We start from the raw sequence: 23498 nt of genomic DNA, 5'->3' as shown, positions 1-23498 counted from the left end.
GGCCTCCGGGTCACCTTGACCCAGAGATAACAAGATATACCGCAAACACATTTGTTTTCAGGCTTTCGGGTCACCTCGACCCAGAGACGACACAAGAGATACCACAAACACATTTGTTTCCCGGCTTTCGTGTCACCTTGACCCAGAGACAACACAAGGGATACCACAAACACATTTGTTTTTCAGGCCTTTCGGGATAACACAAGGGTTAATTATTGCATATCTGCGTATTAACTACAGCAGTATAGGTTCATAAATTGTCCTTCTAGAAGTTTGTTGTTCAGTCTCTGCATTGTACTTTTGTGAGTCCACATTTACAATACTTTATTCTTACACTTGTTATTCTGGTCACTACTGCCGTTTCCTCTCTCTACCCCATATTCTTTCACACATCCTTTTGAAAGGTGGCTTATGCAAAAATGATTGTTCTCCAATGGAATCCTTGCTGTGCTGAAAGGTTGAACTTTTCTAGCTCTTTCCGTCTGTCAATCTTTGGTACAGCAGGTGTAGGTGATGCACAACACCGCCCCCGAAAAGGTCAGAAAGAAGTCCTGGACAACACAGTATGATGGACTCAATCTGCTGCTGGGAAAGCTTTTAAGAAAAATAAAACAACCTTGGTTTATAATTTTCTGATATCTCTTGTCCCACCTTTTTCTAACTTACCATCTTAACTTAGTAAGTAAGTATCCAAACTTTACTTAAGGGTATTTGTAGGGTCAACTATCATTAACAAGATACACTTACAATTTCCTGTAAAATATTAAATGTCCACTAATGTGTAGATTTAAGTGTGACTTAAACAGATGTTGAACTCTATTGTGTCATCAGTGTCTGTTTGTAAAATACTCACTTTCCATTTAAATATTGACATTAAAAAATGATCTTAAGCCCCGCCCACTGAAAACACTGTTTTTCTCAAGATGAAATATTGTTTACAGTAACCACACCTACTCTGCTGTGATTGGCCAAACAACGAGGTTTGTCACCGTTTGTCATCAATCCCGGAAGTCTCCACCTCCAAGGGACTCGTTGTATAAACAAAGCGGGCGTGATTACAGCTGGCTCGAGGAGGAGTAAAGCCATTATTACGTCACAATTGACTCCACTCCCGTAACCTCTTGTTCGCCCAGATTTCAGAGCAACTTTATAAAGTAATAAGTTCATGATGAGGGACTCACTGCATCTTGGAGAGGAAAACGTCAACATCTGAAACATGCGAGTTAGTCAGGAGAGCTGGAGTTTCACATTAGTTGCCCTCTAAGGACCCTCTTCGTCATGCTCATCAACTTTGTTGACCTTCTTCAATGACTGAGGTTAATCTGATGGGACTTTTCAGTTTCAGTCCAAGCGAATAAATTATCGTCACCAACATGGAGCGTCAGCATCTGCTTCTTCAAGCCAGCCAAAGAGTTCTTGAGGAGCCCAAGGATGCGTTTGTCTGACAAGGATCATTGAGGTTGCCTCGCAACCTCATCTCATCTGTACATCTGTAAGTGGTGTGAGTTGTTGAAGAATAGCATGAGAATCGAGATGTTTTCTTACACGTTTGATATACAAGTGAATTTCTGAGGTGATAGAACCACCAGTTTTGTCATCTTTGGTTTTGAACAGAGGAGAAAAACATTAACTCGTCATTTAAGGTTTTATTCTTTAAGTAAATGATAAGAAAATTTGATTCCGATCCACAGCCAATACCAGTAGGTGGTGGAAATGTAACTGTAAGTTTGCTTTCACCTGCCATTAAACAAGAAGTAGAATAAGAAGATGGAGAACGAGAAGGAGGAAGAGGAGGAGAAGCAAAAAGGAGGAGGGAAAGAAGGAGGAAAAGAAAGAAGAGGAACAGAAGGAAGAGGAGAAAGATGAACAAGGAGAAGAAAGAGGAGAAGGGGGTGGAAGAGGAAGAAGGCGCAGAAGAAGAAGTAGGAAGCGGAGGAGAAAGAGGAAGAAGGAGGAGGAAGAGGAGGACGAGAAGAAGAAGACTTTGACTTTTAAAAATACTTTATTACAAATGGGTTTTTTTACATTTATACATTTCCATATAAAGTGACAAATACAATACTTCAATCAAGCCAGTGTGCAAATTGTAGTATGTTTTCTGACATTGTGCAAATTTGTCCCTTTTCTCCCCATTTTCTAAAAAACATCTTGGTGTTATTGGTGACTCTGTGGAAGTAGAACTCCAGAGTCACCACATCCAGTGAGTGTCCATTCTGCAGCTCGTCCCTGCGAGTCAGATACACCGCCATCTTTGCCTCACCAGGTAGTTTAAGATCTGGCTTCTCTCTTTGCGCTTCTTGGTGTATCCGACTGCGCCTATAAAAACAGGGACAGAGAACACAAGTCCATGTGTTGGTTTGTCATAAAAGAGACTTCTAGTTTAAAATCTTGAAGGCAGTTAACCTAAAAACTCCTTGTGGCCTCGTGCACGGTTAAAACGTCTCGGTCCGTGGTGGTCAGGAGTGGGCTGTTGTTGTTGTCCTCAGGGCTCAGGTGCAGGTTCCGGGAAGATGTCCGCTCGGTCCGGCTCCATCCCGCCGTCCATGTATTGGTGGAGTAAAGCATTTTCTGGAGCCGTTATTTATTTTGTTCCACTCGTTCAGTGATCTCCCCAGCGAACCTCACAGAGCGCATCCCCAGTAATGTCCCAGATCGTTGACACGCTTTAAAATACAGCTGCTCACATCCCTCCACACCAAGCCCGAGGGACTGGTCAAGTACTTCTGGACAAACTGAAGTCTAAAAGTGGCAGTTCTACTGTCCAGGTGGATTAGGCCCTGGCCCCCTTCTTCATGAGGTAAAAACAAGACTGACTGTGGCACCCAATGTAACCCTCCCCAGAAGAAATGTATCTTGTTGAGCAGGCCGGGGGGAGGGTTTAAAACGGCGAGTTGGTGCCACAGCAGTGACGCCACAAGGTTGTTTAAAACAAGTGTTTTTCCTCTAAAAGACATTTCTTTTGTATCCATTTCAATATTTTTTATTTTTTCTTCCATCTTTTCTAAAACACAATTCCAGTTCTTTCTTTCATAATCTTTGTTTCCTAAAAACACACCAAGATACTTAAAACCATAAATTTTCCACATTCAATATCAGCACACTCTCAATGTCACTGTAGAGTACCTGAATCTTGGCGACGAGACCCTTGCTGAACCTAAACTTACCCATGACTTCCCACAGGTAGCCGTGCTCAACGCGGTCGAACGCCTTTTCTTGATCTAGTGCGATCAAGCCCAGGTCGGTGTCTAATGAACTGGAGACCTCCAAAACATCCCGAATGAGGCAGACGTTGTCTACCATCGACCTGCCGGGAACACAGTATGTTTGGTCCGGGTGGATGACCTCCTCCAGGACCTCTCTCAGCCGGATGGCGTAGGCTTTTGAGAGGATCTTGTAGACCATGCAGAGGAGGGAGACTGGACACCAGTTCTTTAGGTCCTTTCTTTGGCAGGAGGGTGATGGCGGCCCTCCTGCAGGACAGAGGAAGCGAGCCGGAATCCAGGCTCTTGTTAAAAACGTGAGATCAGGAGCAACAATGTCCCCGAAAAGAAGGCTTCTTAAAACTCCACACTGAGGCCGTCGATGCCGGGTGTTCTCATGGTGGGCATGCTGGCTAGTGCGGCGTAGAGTTCTTGCTGGAGTGAGTGGCCGCACCAGCCACTCATTGGCCTCAGCGGAGATCTTGGGCAGTCCTTCACAATAGTCATTGAAAAGTTTATGCTGCTCCTGATACTCACTCGCGTAGAGGTGTCGATAAAAGTCCACTGCTCTCTGCCGGATCTGTAGGTGTTCTGTCAGTTCTTGACCATCTTCTGACAGTAGGCAGTGGATGAGCTTCCTCTGTTCTCTTTTCTTCAAGGCCGAAGAAGAAGGCAGTCGGGGCGTCCATCTCTTGGATGTTCTTCATCCTAGCCTGGACCGTGGCACCCTGGACCCTGTGTCATGAGTCTACATGTTCCTCCTTGTGTTTCCGGTTTTATTGTCAAATCCGCTCCCTTCTGTGTCTGTGCTAGTCTTACTTCCCCCTGTCTGAGTAGTAATCATTACCAGCCGTGTCTAGTTAGTCCCGCCCCCAGGTGCTGCTGATTGCTCCCCTGTGTTCTTAAGCCCCACTCTCAGTCACGTCCTTCTTCTTGTTGTCACCATTTCCCCGTAACCAGAGCCCTGCCGTTGAGTATTCCTGTATCCATACCCTGTCTCCTTACCTTGTCCCGACCAAGACAACACTCCCGCCATCTGTTTTTGCCCCTTGACGCCGAGTTTGCTAAACCCCTGCTATTGCCTTTTGTTGCCGATTCCTGGAGTGTCTGACTACGTGTCTGCCTTCCCCACTAAATAAAACCAAGTTTCTGCAATTTACCTCTGCGCCTGGGTTTATCCGTTCCCCGTCGGGACACCCTGGTGTCCAGCAGGTTGGCTAAATCCAGCCTTTTACTTTTGAGGGTTTCGATGTACACTCGATTTGCTGTGGCTAGCCCTTCTAGCTCCACAATCTGAGTCTCCGGATCTCTGATGGATCCAGATATGTGTCGTGTGACATTTAGAGTGTGCTGCTGACATAAAAGCTTAATCTGGACTTTACCATGGTCCCACCACTGTCGAGAAGTAAAATCATTTTTTGTTCATCTAAAATCCTTCTGAAAATAACTAAGAACATCATAAAAAACTCTGGTCGGTGGTTAAAATGCCAATATGCGCTTTTGGGTAAAATGTTTCTTAAAACTAAACAGTGATCACTAAAAGCAATTGGCACAATTTGACTTGTTTTAAAAACACTAAATTGGTATTTAAAACTATAAAAGCGGTCAAGCAGTGCCAAAGATACCCTATGTTCAGTTAGATCATCAGTATTGTCTGCAGCCAGCGTGCATCCTCCTCCAAATGTCCACCAGGCTATGGGGTGTGAGAAGCTGTTTCAGATGAGTCATGATTAAATCATTTTAAAGTCCCATAGTTTGAGCAGTACATTGCTTGTTGGCTCCATCAGAACTCATTCAGTTCCTTGATGTCTCTGATGACTAAGACCTTGGCCTCTTCTGGGGATACCTTTAGTTTAATGAACATTTTGCAGTTTTGTGTTATGTGTGTTTTGGATCATCCCCTGCTTCCTCAGTAGTCTTGCCTTTCTTGCAATGTCAGCCTTTTTTTTCGTTAAGTGCTCATTCATAAACACATCCGTTCCTTCTTCGCTTCTTCTATTGATTTAATAATTGCATTTTATGGTTTCTGTTGGCAAATCTTATTATAAGCAAGTAAGTAAGCAAGCAAGTTAGTAAGTAAAGATTATTTGTAAAGTGCCTTTGTAGACGAGGGCCACAAAGCGCTTTAACAATTAAATACATTAAATTCTTGATCAGATCACCGATGTAAGGAGGAGCCTGATCATGTAACATGAAAACATGAAAGTAAGAACCAGAATGTCTAATGGATCCTGAAAGAAACTGACAGCCAGTTAAAGGTTTTGAGAATCGTCAAAATGTGAGTTCTTCTATTAGAGCGGGTCAGAATTCTCGCTGCAGAGTTTTGTATTAACTGCAGGCGAGACAGCTCCTCGTTGTTTGGACACGAAATGAACTGTTACAATAGTCTAAATGAGAAGAAACAAATACATGGATTATAAACTCTAGATCCTGTTGCGACATCATTTTCTTAAGTTTAGAGATTTTTCTCAAAATGTTTCTCAGCAATATATCTCAAGCTGAAACAAATGAATGTTGCAACCCTTGGGTACAGAAGCAAATACATATTTAAAAATATTCTTCTACACGAAAAAATGGTTTGCAAGTCAAAGTGAACGAGAGATGGTGAGATTTAATTGCAATGTCAATATTTTGACGGATTGTTTTTTGTTTCAGACTGAACTGTATGGACGAAGCCTTCCTCTGGTCGATACTTTTGTTATTATCGGGCGCGTGTGTCATAGAAACAATAAAAATCTCTTCAAAATACATGATTGAAAAGATTTGTCGATACTTTATTGTTTTTTTGTTTTATTACATTTGAGTTCAATCATCTTGCTCAAAGTAATTCTTAAGTTGAAATACTCTGTTCATGACTGGTACGTATGCAACACATGGGTCTGAGTGACAGCTGTGCGTCTGCATTCACCATCGAGCATCAGCCCGATGGCGATTGTGAGCGTGCATTTATTGCAGCAGATTGCAATCTTGACCTCGTCCCTTGAGAAGAGCTAGCAATTATACAATAACTGTCTGTTGCATGAAGAGTCTCAGCGACGTCCTAAATGATGTCGCCCCACACCGACACATGGCTGAAAGGATTGATGAATTTCTCGCTGTCGCGGTTATAACGCACATTCTGAACACCTGACATTCGATTATATATTATAATTCATGCACACAAGGGGAGGGCTTTTAGGTGGTTAAATGTTTCTATCATCTCAATTTCTCTAAGGAGATTTTCTCCAAGGAGATGAATAAAGTATCTGTCTAATTTTATTCTCATTTTTATTTTCCAATCTGTTTTTCTTGACTGTTTATAACATGTTTAAGGACCGAAGTCAACATTCCAAGTCTCTTGTCGTCAATGCTCCAAAATTGTTCTAATGTGTTGTGGGCATCCATTACAGAATGAGCAAATACACAAAAAAAATGAATGTTTATCAGCTTGGAACATGGTGACTTCCAGGATCGATGACACATGGTGACAAAACTTTGATGCTTCACCAATCACAACAAAGTGAGTGTGGTTATTGTAAACTTGATTTAATCTCCAGAAAATTAAGGACTTTCAGTGGGCGGGGCTTAACCCTTGCGTTATCTCCGGGTCACACATTTATTTTCGTACCTCTGGGTCACCTTGACCCAGAGACAACACAAGGATTAAGCACATTTTCTAATGTTAAAAGAGAGTTTTGTACAAACAAACACATACTGATGAGTACAATAGAGGTCCAAGATAAATAAATTAGTTGGCTCCAACTGTTTGTGAAAGATTTAAATGAGAGCTATACTTTTTGGCTTAAACCTTACTAATAACTATGTATAAAGCTCAACTTGTTAGTTTCAGGAACTTGTTCAACCGCCTGGATATTGCAAACACACAAAACAAGTTTGTATTCATAGTGTTCAATAGTTCAAATCTATCATCTCTGTAGGCCTATTCATGTAATGAAGTCTTTACTATGTTATCAGTAAGTTGAAAAATGAATTTCTCTTCATGAAGTTGTTATTACACATAATTACTCACACTCTCTCCTAGAAAACGTCCCTTGTATGGAATACCTAGAGTGCCATAATTAGTTAATAATTAAGAGTTTGGAAATAGGGACATCCAAGGTAGAAGACACTCCTCTAAAGTGCGATTGTGAAATAAATACATAAAGAGATGTGTATATCAATAACGAATTAAGGGTATTCTGTGTTTCATAAAAGCTAATTACCTAAAACTGTTTTACCAAATGGTTTATTTGCTCATCTTGTTTTACCTCAGTGGTTTCAATTAGGTTATACAATGTGTTTGGAAACAGAGACATAAAAGTAACAAAATATATTGAATTACTTTTTTAAATAGGTACAAATAAAATCCTTTTAAGGCTGTTTCTGATGTGTTATCTGTCTTTAGGTTAACGTGTATTTCCTCATGCTGTATTCCAGAAAGGTATTTTCCAGGATGGTTCATACTCTGGGACTAGATTCTGTTATAAAAAAAAAAAAATTCCCAAAGTAATGTTGTTGTTTTTATGATGCTTCTTACCAGCTCCTTATTTTTTTTGAAGGAAGCTGAGATTTTCTTTAATTCAGGATGGTATATATAATGGTTGATCCTCACATATGTTCATCAATTTTGACACCTGAAACGTAGCCAAGAGTCTTGGCAAGCTTTCAGAGTAATTGCAGTACTCAGGTGCACTCATTACTCCTCTGATCCAGACGGCTAATGCCCTGAAGATGGACATATGGATCATGCAAATGTTCTGTGCGTCTCTTCTCACTTCCCATTCTTTAAGGATTCAGCATCTGCCACCGTTCCCGATGTTAAATATTTATGAGAAAGCTTGCATTACCGTCTAGCTGCCAGCGTAGTTTACGGATAATCCTATAACTTCAAATTCGATTTTCAAATGACCAGACGAAGGAAACAATCACGGGAAAGCTTGACATTTAGACTTTTATTTACATAATGCCACCGGGAACGATTTTCTGACATTGTTTTGCAAATGTTTCTTTGGCTATTAGTTGAATCATTGTTTGTCTATTCATGCTACCATATATGTCTTGAAGCAGCACTAAGTTATATTTTGACCTTTTTTTTCTCCACATTTTCTGAGATTAGTGGTTTTACTTTACAACAACAGCTACACAACTTTTTCTAGGCAACTCAACAAGTCGTGTTGTGGCCAATGAACAGGTTTACATAAGAGGTTGATTTATTAAAATGACTTTAATCAACCAGATATAAAACAAATGACACAAAAGCCTTTCTTGTTTTGTTAACAAAAACATATTTTATAAGTAGAGAGGGGACCTAAGAAACCAATTGATTCTTTCTTAGTGTAGCTTTAAAAGCCAAATTAAAAGTTTTTAATATAGTGTTTCTGGCTCCCCCCAGTGCCTGAATATGCAACTGCAATATCATACATTTTCTGATTCCTTGTGGTCAATTTTCTGCCTGTATATTTGTTGATAAAAAATGAGAAACGCTCTTGTTTTTTTTTTTTATCTTTCTTGTGACTTTTTAAAGTCTGTCAGTGTTTCATTAGAAACACCGTCTCTGACCTGTAAAGCACCCCCCGATTGTGGATGAATATTGATTAATAGCTTCATAAACCTGTCATCTTTGACTTTGACATAAGAGTCATTGCTGAAATATTATATCTTAATCATCAAATTATTTAATATTCTATATTCTAGATCTTTAATGATCCGAGACCTTTCAATTGGCTGTAAATCTAATCTACATTTTTTTTAAACAATCAATACTGTATAAATAGAAAAAAAAGGAATGAACTAATAAATAATTTATAAAAATATTAGCAAAAATGGATTCAAACAGTATAGAATACAACCGTGATATTAAAGGATTACAAGGAAGACGCTGATTCAATGCTCTTAATATGAAAGTCGGACGTTTACTTCCTCCTAACGAGGGGAAGTTAAGTTAAGCAGGAACTCTCTAGATTTAAGGCTCAAGAGTGAAGAATCCTGAGCAACAGTTAGCTTAAAAGCATTATGATGTCAGCGCTGTATTTGTATTAAAATGTTAAGTTAAGGCAACTCGGGCAAGAACCGCTTTATGTTACTTCTGATTGGTTAATATTGTGTGGTTTCTTCTGTGATAGACCCGCCCTTCGTTGATTTGGGTTGGTTAATATGTCGTGGGGCCTTCTGTGATAGGCTAGATTTACTCAAAAATTACTAGTTTATTATCATGAAAAGATAAAAATTAAGTATGAAATGGGTCAATATAAGCATGAGAAAAACAAATAATATTTTATTTAAGGCCAAAATGTAGTTTTTAAATATTTCATCGTATTTTTTTTAGTCTTATCACTTTTTTATATGATTGAAATTAAAACCGTTTCTGTTCTTACCTTTATCTTTAGATAAAGTCCAAGCGTCTTTCCTTTGCCACACAAACCTCTGTTACTTTATGGTAAAAGTCCACCTTATTTCCTTTAGTTTTAAAAGTCTCTCCGCCTCAAAAGAGATGTCACGTAGTGTAACGTAGTTTTTGGAGGCTCATTAGCATGTGCCTCAAGCTTTGCCTTTTCACTGCGGTTGTATTACCCGATCAGCAAAACTAAATAAGACCCTTAAAAACATTAAACTTTAATAATAGAATATGTTCTTTATCTTTAGATTGTGTAATCTTGTTCTTTCTCTTTATTTCTCTTTGTTCTTATTTTTAGTTCTACCTAACTACCTACCTAGTCAAAGGCATCAGCCAGACTGTGGAAAACCAAGGCAAATAAATGCATCTGTTAGCATCATATTGGAGACATTCAGAGATACGGCAACCGGCGCACGTCAATTGCATGCAGCAACGCAGCTTGTGATGGATTGCGCATTGAGACCTCCCCTGACCACACGTTCCTGGTTAAAAGGGTTCAGGGAAATGACTCGACACCACGATGTAGATCTTTAAGTTTAAGCACAGTCAATTATACAGGAGCGACACACGCTTATTGCCCCTGAACAAACATGCGAGTCAGATTCAAGAGCTTGATCGACTGCATCCTTTAGTTAATTTCCTTCTAATTCGCCCCCTGAGTAGGCGTGTGAAAATAACAGGATGGAAGGTTTACAATTAAAAGTCTCAACCCAAGGTGATACCTGTTCATTTCCTGCTTCACTGGGCTGTGCTTTTTTCAGACGTCTATTTTAAAACCTGTGCCTTAGTTTAATTCCCCTGCATTTTCAAAGTCGTTTACGCGTGTAAATGTATTGTCTTAATGGCTTTTTTTTTAATTTGCCAACCATTTACAAGACTAACCCTAACAATTTGTTTCTTTATTCATCTGTATTCCATCTTCAATCCTCACTGAAATTAAGACGTGACATCGAGCAATCTCCTGACGCGAGACACAGAAAAGAGAATCTCCTTTGTGTGGTGGTCCGAGGCTGATTACACTCGTTCAGTCCGTTGGATGAGAAACGAAGAACAATCGATGACCCAGATTTGACGCTCCTCTTTTATAAGAATAGAAATCGTATTATCATCATCGCTTAATGATGAAGGAATTCATTCTTGTGAATTCATGCAGATTATAGAATATGATATGTATCTAAATATTTAAATTGAGCTGGTAAACTATTATTTATATCATGAATGTGAAGAATCTACTGAGGTGGAAAAGTCATATAACTGTCTGAAATTAAAAAAGTCAGCCAGCGACTTATCCCATCAAAACACGTGTTTCAGTCAAGGTTTCGCTGAACGTCCGTCTGTGAATATAATGCCAACATTAAACCTGTCCACGGTAGTAATGGTTTGATGAAGCAGTGTCATTATTTTCCAGTACACTAGATGGCGGTCTGTGCACTATTTTCCATTGTTTTGAACAACTGTCCAATGAAACATCACATCATTTTTAAACTGATGGCGCCACCTACTGACCTCTAAACAACTGAACACTGTTTCATGAAGCTTCATCAGCTCATCAAAAGTCCATGGTACAAGAAATGTCGGGAACCCCTGAACTATAAGGCACATTCACCCAGATCAGGGCTCTCCAAACCGGTCCTCAAAGGGCCAGGGTGGTGAAGGTTTTTGTTCCAACCGATCATGTGCATGAGCATGTGCAGTTTAACCAATTATCTTTCGGCTGAAACAAGCAACAGCAGACTGACAACTGTCTACTGATTACACTCCAAAGACACAAAACACAAAACAACATAATCACACTACATTCACACATATATACTAAAAGGGATGGTAAAGAGGTTTTCATGCTTTCAAATGCTGCTCATTTTTGTATTATCGTACAAAAAACATTGCTTGTGTTTTTTGAGGCTAATGGCTACAACAGAATTTGCCTCCAGAGTCAAATGTTTTGTGTAGAAAATGTTACTTGTGTGAAGGTCATGTATTTGTTCAACAGCCCTAATGTTATTTAATCTTGCATTAGAATGTGTTAAAGCTGTATCATGAATGTATAACGAGTATATCACTGTACCTGCTGGGATGTATTCTGACATACATCAAATCTACGTTCATAAAATCTTTGTGTATCAACAGAAACAACCAGACTGGGATTTACCCCGTATACCTAGTTAACTCTGCATGATTACAAGTATATAACCCTGGTGAACTAATGCCTCAATATTCCACCGGCAGAGGATGTTTTTATAAAAATATGGAAGGCTTGAATCTTTACTTTGGTTGTGGGAACTGGGACAACAACTGGAAAAAGGAAAACCACTCTACAAATATAAATTGTTGAAATCCAATAAGGCTTGGCCAAACAACTAACAAAAAAGGTTTATCAAGCGATGCCAGCAGAAAAGAAACCCATTCGATTTCATATAAAAAATAAAGATGTAATCTGTCTGGCCTTCCATGTCCAGGTTAATCTTGAGATTAAATCAAGTGGTTTAACCCCATTGTCTTCAACACCCTCACTCCTCTTTGGGCCAGAATTCATCATGGTTGAGTATGTTGCAAACATCTTCATCGCCTCTCTGCTTACAAACTTAAAAGCAGGCTCATTACATTGAACAATAAATGGAATTTGTGGTCAACAGTAAGAGCTACTTGACTTGATCCATGCATCACTCCAGAGGTTTCTTTAAAATAGAACGTGCCCAGACTAGAATTTATATAATATAAATGGATTTCTGAATGAATCTAAAAGTAAGTGTGTGTTAAAAAATAATGTTTTTTAATAAAATGGTTTGGTTCTCCTAAAATTCTTTTCTATAATAATTTGTGCTATAATCAGGGTTATTTTACGAACAGGTAAATATGAAGAAGAAAGCCTTGAAATATATTACTTTAAATGTTACGACACTAGCTTGTTAGGGTAATGGCAATAACATAAATAACCAGATGAAATTGGTTTGAAGAAAATAAATCGTTTAATAGAGCAAATTCATAATCGGATCAAACAATAAACAACAACAACAACTAAGGGAGAAGGATGCTTTTCCCAAAATAAAAATACAAAGTCGAATACAAACAAATGGGAATAACACCTTAGTTTTTACCCTCTTGAACAAACAACTTAAATACAGACATATTGAAACATAGGGAGGGGGGGGGCAGAAACAGGACAGGGAAGCCAAGGGCCGTCACATTAAGCAATGTAATACTATATATGCTATATGTCTATAGCTACATACCAATAGTACCAATAGTAGTAGTGTTGGACGTCGACTAAACACAATCAACCAAACAGCTTTTAAACATTTCATTAGCTGCAAAATGTATTGTAATAAGCATGAAGACAATATAAAGACACCACCATAATGTTTAAAATATCAAAATATTCAAATAATATTTTACATAAATCTAACAGAAAGATAGTTTTTAATACAACAATATTTGACGAAATAACATCAACAACATAATTAATAATACAAACACACACAAGCAAACAAGCAGATGAATGTCCTTTTAAAACCAATTGTATCTTCTGTAGTTCATTCATTTCTTGTATGTATTTTAATGCCTGTGTTCTAGCAGTATAAAGATCTCAATATCCCAAAACAGCATCATATGTATCACACATTCTGGTTACATTCTGTTTTTGAATTCAAAGTGGTGTCGTTGTGAAACATAAAAAGAAGAATTTTCCTGCTTTACAGCTATAACAAGATATCTTCCATTTCTCTGATGATACAATATTATCTTTTCTCAAGATTATCTATGACTGCCACAGCAGCTTCTCTAAAGTCTGACATTCCTTTTTTCACACCATGCTTTAAAGGATGTTTTTACACGTTTAGTTGTTGCTGCTCAAGCAGTCTTTGACTGTTGAAAGATTATATTTCAAATGTCAGATTGACTCATCTCCTTCTTTCACTCCAGTTCTGACTCCAAACACATTTTTGTACCATTTCTAAACGTCTTCTATCGAGTATTGAGCCAGTTTTTATGATTCATTGATTTATTTTACCGATAAGATTCTTATTTTCATTTAACCTTGAGATATTTCAGACTATCACACGCCAATAGTGTAAAATAAATGTATCAAACTCAAGGCCAATGCGGTCTACCAGGCTATTTTATGTTGCCTGTCATGAGGTAGGCTCATATTAAAATATATACATTTTCATGTTGATATTGTGACCTATAAAGATGTCTGTTTGTGATAAGATTAGTGGCAGAGATTACACCTGTCAATCAGAGACTTACAATAAGAGTAAAACTGATTATGAATGAAAGGAATTTGATGGGAGTGTTTGAAGGAGGACAAACCCTGGGATAATTCCTTTTCAGAGTTATAGACAAAAATGTGTGTTACTTTTAATGTAGCGACTGGAGCTCAGTTGTCTTCGTCTTCGTCAAAAAAGACACTTAAAAACATCCAAATACCTCCATACTGCTCGTCTGTAACGTACCTCTTGTATTGAAGCATTGACATAAATAATTGTCCTCGAAAGACTTAAATAAGTCAATATTTTAAGCTTGTCTGAGCTGATACTGTGTACTGTCTATGCTGGAAGCACTTACAATATTTACACAGGTGACTTCCTGTCTGCATCGCTTGTTATTCTTTAAACTTCTCCAACAAACAAAGTTAAAATATAGACTTGTTTCAGTTTCTCCGGGGGCAATTCTTCTCGTCAAGGCTTCAATCCAAGAGGGACGTTACAGACGAGCAGTATGGAGGTATTTTGATGTTTTAGTGTCTTTTTGGACGAAGATGAAGACAACTGAGCTCCAGTCGCTACATTAAAATGAACAAACATTTTTGTCTATAACTCTAAAAAGGAACAGATTACTCTAATTTCTGGTGAACTATCTCTTTTCAGATATATTGAATCTAAATAATGTGTCAAAAGTAAAATACCGGACCAGAACTGCGGAAATATCAGCCAGTTGTCTGAGTTTTACCAACCCAGCTCTAGAGGTTCCGTTTAGGCCCTTCAAAGCTTCTCGAAGAGCCTGCTCCCAAAAAGAAAAGAGCTTAAAACAAAAAACAAACAAAAGTAAAGCTCTTGATTTGTACATCTCTCCAAATGTGTATATGTTCATGATGTTATCATAGTCACCCCAAGTACAAGTAGCAAATGAATCATCAACATAAAGAATCCTCAGATGAAATCGTTGTTTTTTACTCTGGAGCGAAATGTTTCTATTTGCCACTTAATCCACACAACAAGAAAAAGGTTACTGTACACCACCTGAGGGGAAAAACTGCTTTATTTAATCGCTTGTTCTCTTCATCTTCCTTCAAAGAACCTACGACTACATTACTGAAGCGTCCATGAAGCACTGCAGCAAGTAGCCTCGAACCATGTTTGTTAACTTTCTTTTTTATGCTGTACATAACTTGTGGTCGCTCCGTAAACGTCTCCCAGCCATTGCTCTTTTATCTTGCTGTTCATCTTCCCACTGTTGTTCCCCTATAGAATGTTTCCTCATCTTGTTTTCATCATTCCGGGGCAGCAACTTGTAACGTACGTACAGTTGAACTGTGACTAATTTTGCTTTGGTCTCATTAAGAATAGTTTTAGGTTTACCAACACGTTCTAAAATAACCCTCTTAACAAAGGTTTTTTGTCACCCATAAAAATAGTTACAGTAGATTTATTTTTTTGTTGTTTATTTTAGTATCGAGAATGAAACGATTTAGGTGAGTTAAGAGCAAAAAAGGTAAGTGCTATTTTTCAAAATAAACTAGGGCGATAAACGGGAGAGTGCAGTATTTTCCCGTCACCCACGAAGGTGAAATAGAAATGCACGACGACGGGGTGGTGAGCTAGACTTGAGCGTCAATTGAAAAACTCAAAACATGATCCATGAAATCCAGATTTAATCTGTGGTTTTGATGATACACTTCACTTAAAACTTGTTGTGGTGTGGTTCTTAATAAACGAGAATTACTTACGACAAAATGTATGACTTAAAATGTTAAAATTTGATTCTAACTGTCTTTTAATTAAAAAGAAAATCTTCTTTTTTTTAAAAATACTATATTTTTACCGAATTTTGACTCAATTATTCACTTGTTAAAACATGGCACATTATTGCCCCCCCCCCAGGGGTTACAATACAAACTGACATGTTTTAATCTTAAGCGCAAACACCTATTCGGAGCAAACATGATTTGCGCTTCTATTTGCTCTTAACCACATGACTACCAAACCTGGCAGTGAGTCAGCAACGGCAGTTGCATTTGGTTGCATTTATATCTATCATGGCTGAAGTATTGAGAGCAGCTTTTGAAAACAGACAAAAGATCTAATTTTTCAAACAAATGTGGCTCTGGCAGCTGCACTGGAGACGCTTCAGTTTTCATGACTATGCAATTACACTGTTCTAGCTGTGGGGCGAGACAGAAATAAATATTCAATCATCTGTACTGCTGCTTTTTTATGTCTAGCGATTATAGCTTTCCCTCCTCTGACTCGGCTTCCACCACGGCCGCCCTGTGGCCGTGCGGCACATCGCTCAGGGTGCTGCGCAGGGTCACCCGGGTGACGCTGAGTGAGTGTTTTCTGGGTATAATGTGGTGCGGCCTGTGGCACATGACCTCCCTGAACATTTCCCGGAAACGCGTCGACATCAGATTGTACAGAATGGGGTTCACCGCCGAGCTGAGGTAGAAAAACACCCCGGATATAATGTGCACGTATTCGAAGAACTTGAGGTGGCTGTCGGTCCAGTTGTTGATGAAGCTCCACATGAGACGATCAGCGTGAAACGGCGCCCAGCAGAAGGTGAACACCACCACCAAGACAACTGTGGAATACAAAAAAAGGCACAGATGAGAAACAAAAACGCTTTAGGATATTAAAAATTGAATTTTGTAGATTGATTGGATTCATTAAAGATTTGTCCTCCGGTATCATGATGGTGAAATAATGCTGTATTGAAAAACACACCCACGACAACAATTGAGGAGACCGTGTTTCATTTCTCCACCTGCTTTCATGTAGAAAACAAGAATGGTGTTTTTAATAACTCTCTTCCTTGTATCTATGTTTTTCTAAAATTGAGTTGAGTTTCATGGATGTTTTGTTCTGTTTGTACTCAGCATTTTAGTGTTAGCGCTGTTAAATCTCTCGCCCAGATATTGAATGTCCAAAAAGCTCTTGTAAAGGTAAAAAGATGTGATGGGTCAGCAATGGTCAGACTATCAATATCCAGATGTCAACTTCAGTTGGCCGATAAATTCCCAGTACTTATTGGGAATTCCATGTTGATTCCATTCACCCAAAACCGTGTAGAGTTGTAGGAAAGCATTTCACTGCTCATTCGAGAAGCTTCTTCAAATCCAAATGAGCTGGGGTTAGGAGCCAGTAGATATCCTGCGAGGGCTGGAACCCGTCAGAGTGATTGACCTGGTGAGGTTGGTTAAAAACCCATCGGTGTGCTGAGGGCCCCGTGAGGGTTACTGTCCAGCAAAGTGTGACCATCACATTATCCCTGTTGGGGTTCCTTGGAGACTTTCCTAGAGAGAAAGCTTAGAACTGCATTGTATGTAAGTGAAAGGTTAAGCCTTAGACCCCCCCGCACCCCATCTCTGTTGAGAGAAGGGTTTTCTAGCCTAGTAAAGATGGCTTCTCTGACTCCTCTCTCAAACCTTTCAAACCAAACTTTACTCTCTCTGGCCAGCAGGTCTCTGTCCTAGGTCCTTTAAGTCCAGATGGACAGTCTTAGTCTGAAGAAGTGGCTCTTCGTGTTGAGCCATATGCTTGTGAAGATGAATTGAGGAAACCTGAGCAATGAAACGACTTCCTACAACTCTACACGGTCCAGTTCACTCGCTTTCAAACCATTTTGAAAACCATGACATGGATGCTTGACAACCTTCACAGACAGATTCACCCTTTTTCTCTACTAATGAAACCTCAGTATTTTTAAATCTCTTGTTGAAGTTGAAGTGATGACTCATATATTTCAGGAAGCGGATAATAGTATAAGTGCTTACGCTTGAGACTTAATTGCATAGGGATCCATCAACCAGTTTTTTTGTTTGATGTTGAATTTAAAATAAGAAAAGAGAAGGTGGTGAAAAAAAAAAAGCCAATTAGAGGATAATAAGGATTGCACTAATGCAGGATCTGAAAATAGTAACCTGGACGTCATTCTGCATGTTTTCTATACACAATTAAAACAATTCAATATTCAATATTGCAAATTTGTCAACAGGTTTAATTTTTAGCTGATACTGACAAAAAAACTGAAAAAAATATATATATTTCTGGCCACATCACACAAATACGGAGCCCCTGAAGGGATATTGAAAAGACGAGTATGTTTTCACGTTAGGAAGAGAAAGTTTTCACGTTAGTATGAAACTTTTTTCACATTAGGATGAGACATTTTTCCCGTTAGGACGAGAACGTTTTCACGTTAGGATGACAAGGTTTTCACATTAGAACGAGAAAGTTTTAACGTTAGGACGAGAATTTTTTTTACGTTTGGAAGATCATTTTTTTCTTGTTAGGACGATAAAGTTTTAATGTTATGACGAGAAATTCTTCACAATAGGACGGGAAAAGTATCACTTTAGGATGAGAATTTTTTCACGTTAGGATGAGAAATTTTTCATGTTTGGACGAGACATTTTTCACATTTGGACGAGACATTTTTCACATTAGAATGAGAAAGTTTTCAAGTTTGGACGAGAAATTTTTCACGTTTGGACGAGAAATTTTTCACGTTTGGACGAGAAATTTTTCATGTTTGGATGAGAAAGTTTTCACGTTAGGAAAATAAGGTTTTCATGATAGGACGAGAAAGTGTTCACATTACAACGAAAACATCTTTTACATTAGGATGAGTTTATCTTTCACTTTACAAGCAGACATTTTTCAACGTTTTCTATTAGGGCGAGAAAGTTTTCACCTAAGGCCGAGAAAGCTGTTGTAATGTAAATAGAACGTCACAGTCTATATTAGATTTACTTTATTAATCAATCTAAAATCGATCTAATCTAAACTATTATATCTGTGGAGCTACTGGACAGGCTGCCGTTCTCTTACAGCGCCTTTCTTCAGAGTAACGGTTGATATAAATAACCAGCAGTGATTCGACGAGTTAGTTGTTGCCTCGTCAGCATCGGTCGACACAATCTTCATTTGTGTTCTCAGAAGCTTTAATAAAGTTCGCTGGTCCAATGGCATCGGTCGGTTTATGTCGTCTGACATCCCTTCTTTGAATCTACATAAAACCAACCATCTTTTTTTTTAGACCCCAGCTGTAACTGGCATGTATTTCTTCCCCACTAAGTAAACTATGCATCAAATTAAATTGCAATACTCCAGTGATGTACAACGACTGATTCCCTTTTTACTAGTGATGGGCTGATGAAACAGTAGCATGTTATCTAGAGGTCAGTAGGTGGCGCCATCAGTTTCAAAATAAGGTTGTCACGTTCCTCTTCCACGTGCTTTTATTTTTTAACATGGTTTCCTGTTCCTGCCATTTCTCGCTCTCTCTTGACAGTCAGCGAATGCAAGGCTCTGCGAGAACCACAGCTGCCGACGATGAGCAATCTACTACCGGGTATAAAAGCGTAAATCCTCTCAGAGTCAGCGTCAGAACCCTTGTTACTCTGGTCATTCTTGCTCATGCCTGACTTTTTGGACTCTGCCTTGAACTCTTGTTAATTGTTTTCCTGACCAATTTTTCGTCAGCGCTTTGTTCACTTTGGTGAGTTGGATTTAACTTTTGTTTCTCCTCTTCTCAGTGGATCTCGCGACTCAGCCACACCCGCCTGAACTATCTATTTTACTTACTTTTGTTTGTTGACTTAATATTGTAACTGTTGGACTGAGAGGAAAGACTAGTTACACTGCCACCATCTGCTGGACATTCGTTGTACTTGCACAGTGTCTTTTTATTAAATTGTATTTTTTGTCAGCTCAGCCGTTGTCATTTTATTGTCTTACGCATCTGGGTCACCTTGCTCAATATTTCATGTCAAATGTGATGTTTCATTAGAACAGTTGTTCAAAACAACAGGAAAATAGTGCAGAGACCGCCATCTAGTGGACTCTGAAAATAATGACACTTCCTTATGAGGCTTCATCAGCTGAAAAAACTAGTTATTACTATTCATATCAAATGTTTTAACCTTGAGTATTTTGCTGACATTCCTCCAATTTCGTTTTCCCTGAAATGGGTGTAACGTGATTTCAATACAAGATGGTGCCAGGGGTCTCCCTAAATTTAGCCACTTTGTCAAAGAGAAAAAACGATACAAACAGGAACTTTTATGGCATTGAAAGGCAAAAAAATAAATGTAATAAATACATTATGTATTACCAATACTCAACTTCTTAGAAGGTCCTGCCACAACTCAAGTCCATCAGATTTATGTGTGGTTAAACACACACACCCTTGACATCAAAGACCCAGCTCGTTGGTGGAGAATGTTAAGCAGTTTTCAATGTCGAGGACGTGATGTCCCGCCGCGACCATATAACATTTTATTTATAGGTAAAGTTGGTTGAGTCGACTTCAAATCGCCTCAATCTAGCTCTGCTTCACTGAATTTTTAATATTTGAATCAGTAAGTGACTCCCAAAAGAAGCGTTATACATCTCTCACATCTGTCCTGCAAAGTAAAAGCAAATGAACAGCACCATGATTAGTCTCGCGCCTCAATTTCTACCACTAATGTAAGGCACCGGGATCCTAAAGACCTTCTGTTTGGCCCATAATCGTCTCAAATGAATGACCTTTATTTGTCTATAGCATGGTTGGGCAATTACGTTGTTTCCACTGGGGCCACATCATATACTGTGACTGTTGAGAGGGGCCGTCAATCCAAAGGAGAGGAGCGAAGAGCTAAAATATGACAGAAAAACTTTGAAAAAACAAAGCAAGTAAGAATAGTAAAGAAAGAAATATCAGCGTAACATAAACCTGGCTATGTCATAACACTTTTTTAAACCTTTTATGTAAAAAAAACTGATTGGAAAATAACTTATTCCTCTAAATATATGCAATTTTCATAAAAGTAAAAACAAAAAAATCAGAAATGAAAAAAATATAACATTTTTTATATATATATATATATATATATATATATATATATATACTGTATATAAGAGTTAATACAATAATAAAAGCAATATTAAATTATAAGCTCTCAAAGAATGTCTATTTTCTACTCTTACTTCTTCTGGGCTGCATAAATACAGCCAAAGGGCCACACTCAGCCCCAGGTGTGGTTTATAGTATGTTTTTTGTTTTTTTTTAATTTATTCTGAGACAAACGTTAGTGCCCACCATCTTAAATGTAATGGCATAAAAAAACTTATAAAAAGGTTTTTAATGAAACCATCGATTGGTAACAGAGTAATGCGTGAATTTATCTGTGAGATGAATAAAGTATCTCTATCTTGCTAAATCCAAATAGCATTGAATACAGTTTATTGTTGGAGTGTTTGCTATCTCAACTTGAACAATTGGAAAATGTAATGCAAGTTGTTTTTTGGTGGGTCTAAACATCATTTTGATAAAATCCTCTATAAAATCAAATGTTCGACTTCAATACAAATGTATGGAAAAGCTGCTTAGCTCAACTATTCATCAGTACAGGTGTCGAGTGGCACGACATGAAGACAAAACATCTGTACATTTATGCAAGTATATCAGTGCCATAAGAATTTATTATATTTTTTAATATTGTGTAACAATTAATATATTTAAAGGTTCATTGAATAATTGAATTCAATAATTCGAATTAGCGCTAAAAAAAATATATTTTTACATATAGTTTGGTATTCAAATTACAATGTTCCAAAAATATTTGACTTAACTTCAATATTTTTTACATCTTTTAAATTCAATATAAAATTGTTATAGTGCCACCAAAAAAATACTGCGTTACATGATCGTGCTTTCAAACAATCATTGAAATTATTCAAACTTTCAACTCAATTACTAAGAAGAACCAAAACTATAAAGTTCTAAAGTTCTGAAATCTGAGCGGATGAGAGGTTACGAGAGCAGAGTCCATTATGACGTAATAATGGCTTCACTCCTCCTCCAGCCAGCTGCAATCACACCCCGCTTTGTTTATACAACGAGCCCCTTGGAGGTGGAGAATTCCAGGATTGATGAGATGCGGTTACGATCTTGAGGTTTAACCAATCACAAGAGTGGGTATGGTCATGGTTAACGAGAAGTGTTTTCAGTGGGCGGGGCTTAAGATAATTTTCTAACATCAATATTTCAATAAAAAGAGAGTTTTGTACAAACAAACACTGATGATACAATAGAGTCCAACACCTATTTAAGACACACTTAAATCAACACATTAGTTGCCACTTATGGGTTTTTCATTAATGTGTTTCCAAACTACAAAAGCTTAAAAACCAGCATAAAAATAAGAGTGAATCTTGTCATGTATTGTGTCTTCTCTCCCTTATGTTTCCATCTCATAACAAACACAATATCTCAGTTAAATATTGTTATCACAATAAAATATTTCATACTCACACAACATCTTCGTGACTTGCCGTCTTCGTGCTTTCTGCTGCTGACTGCGGATGTTACAAAAACTGTCCTGACCGTAGCTGGACTTTGCTTCCAGAGCCTGGCTTATCTTCTCCCGCTTTAGCTGCAAGCCGATGAGCAGGTAGAGCGTACTGATGGTCAACATGGGCAGGATGAAGAACAAAATGGTGGTCACCTGGATGGTCAGATTGTATATCCACTGCGGCTTCACCAGTGTACAGATGGCGGAGTCCGGAATGGGGACGTCTTGCTCCCCTGCCAAGGGAGGACGTAGCATGGTGATGCCGTGAAGGCTCGTGTTCGGAACCGCGCACAACACCGACAGACCCCAGACGGTCAAGATGACCCGCTTGGCGTGCGTGCGCGTCACCACCGACTTCGCCCGCAGCGGGTGCACGACGGCTATGTAGCGCTCCACGCTGAGCGCCGTCACGTTGAGGATGGACGCCAGGCAGACCGTCTCGAACAGAAAAGTCTTGAAGTAGCAGCCTCCCTTCCCGAACAGGAACGGGTAGTTCTGCCACAGCTCGTACAGCTCCAGAGGCATCCCCAGCAGGAGCACCAGCAGGTCCGACACCGCCAGGCTGAAGAGGTAGTAGTTTGTCGGCGTCCACATCACCTTGTTGCGGGCGATGACCGTGCAGGTCAACGCGTTCCCCAGGACCCCCACCAAGAAGATGCTCAGGTAGATGAGGCAGACGGGGAGGAAGACCGGCGACCGAGCAGGCCCCAGGTATCGCTCCAGATAGGCCTTTTGAGTCAAACACCTGTCCTGCACGTCTGCGTAGCTTTCGTTTGCCGTGAGATTGGAACATTTTCCCCCGGAGACACATTCCCACCAGCCTCCGTCTAACGTGCAGTTGACAGCCATCAGGGACAAAGCGGCAATTCTAGGAGGAATCAGAAATGACAATTGACAATTTTCCACAGACATAAAACATCTCACTTACAAGTAAATAAAGACTGGCTCCTCAATATTCTCTGGTTTATACGACGGCTCACACTGGGGGGACAAATCAACACTGTAACCTTTATGTTGTTATGATGAGGAACTCTTGCTAGTCTTGCTGAACTCATTTAAAAACTCTCCTCAAACTGTAATCTAATCTGGACTCGCCTCGCTTTAAAGTGATAGTTCATCCATTATTCCAATTCCTTTCATTTTCTACTCACCCTCACGTCGACTAAGGGTTGGGATTATTTTCAGAGTTATCTGTTCCTTTTTAGAGTTATAGACAAAAATGTTTGTTCATTTAAATGTAGCGACTGAAGCTCAGTTGTCTTCGTCTTCATCTTCGTCCTTAAAAACATCCAAATACCTCCATACTGCTTGTCTGTAACGTCCCTCTTGTATTGATGCCTCGACATGAGAATTGTTCTGGAAAAAGCTT

At 38.9% G+C, this 23498-nt stretch overlaps 1 protein-coding gene across 1 annotated transcript; it reads right to left on the bottom strand.

Moving 5' to 3' along the window:
• Nucleotides 1-16015: 16015 nt before the first annotated feature.
• On the bottom strand, nt 16016-22978 carry nmur1a (neuromedin U receptor 1a). The gene is made up of 2 exons (XM_087781739.1): nt 22090-22978; nt 16016-16371 (listed from the first exon to the last, which is right to left on the bottom strand). Exons 1-2 carry the CDS (start codon nt 22976-22978, stop codon nt 16016-16018), a joined length of 1245 nt encoding a protein of 414 aa, XP_087637865.1.
• Nucleotides 22979-23498: the final 520 nt, after the last annotated feature.

Source organism: Callionymus lyra, chromosome 2 (genome assembly GCF_982586985.1).
Source record: "Callionymus lyra chromosome 2, fCalLyr1.hap1.1, whole genome shotgun sequence".
Lineage (NCBI taxonomy): Eukaryota > Metazoa > Chordata > Actinopteri > Syngnathiformes > Callionymidae > Callionymus > Callionymus lyra.
Note: the sequence above shows the minus strand (reverse complement) of the source record. Positions and strands in the feature narration are given on the sequence as shown.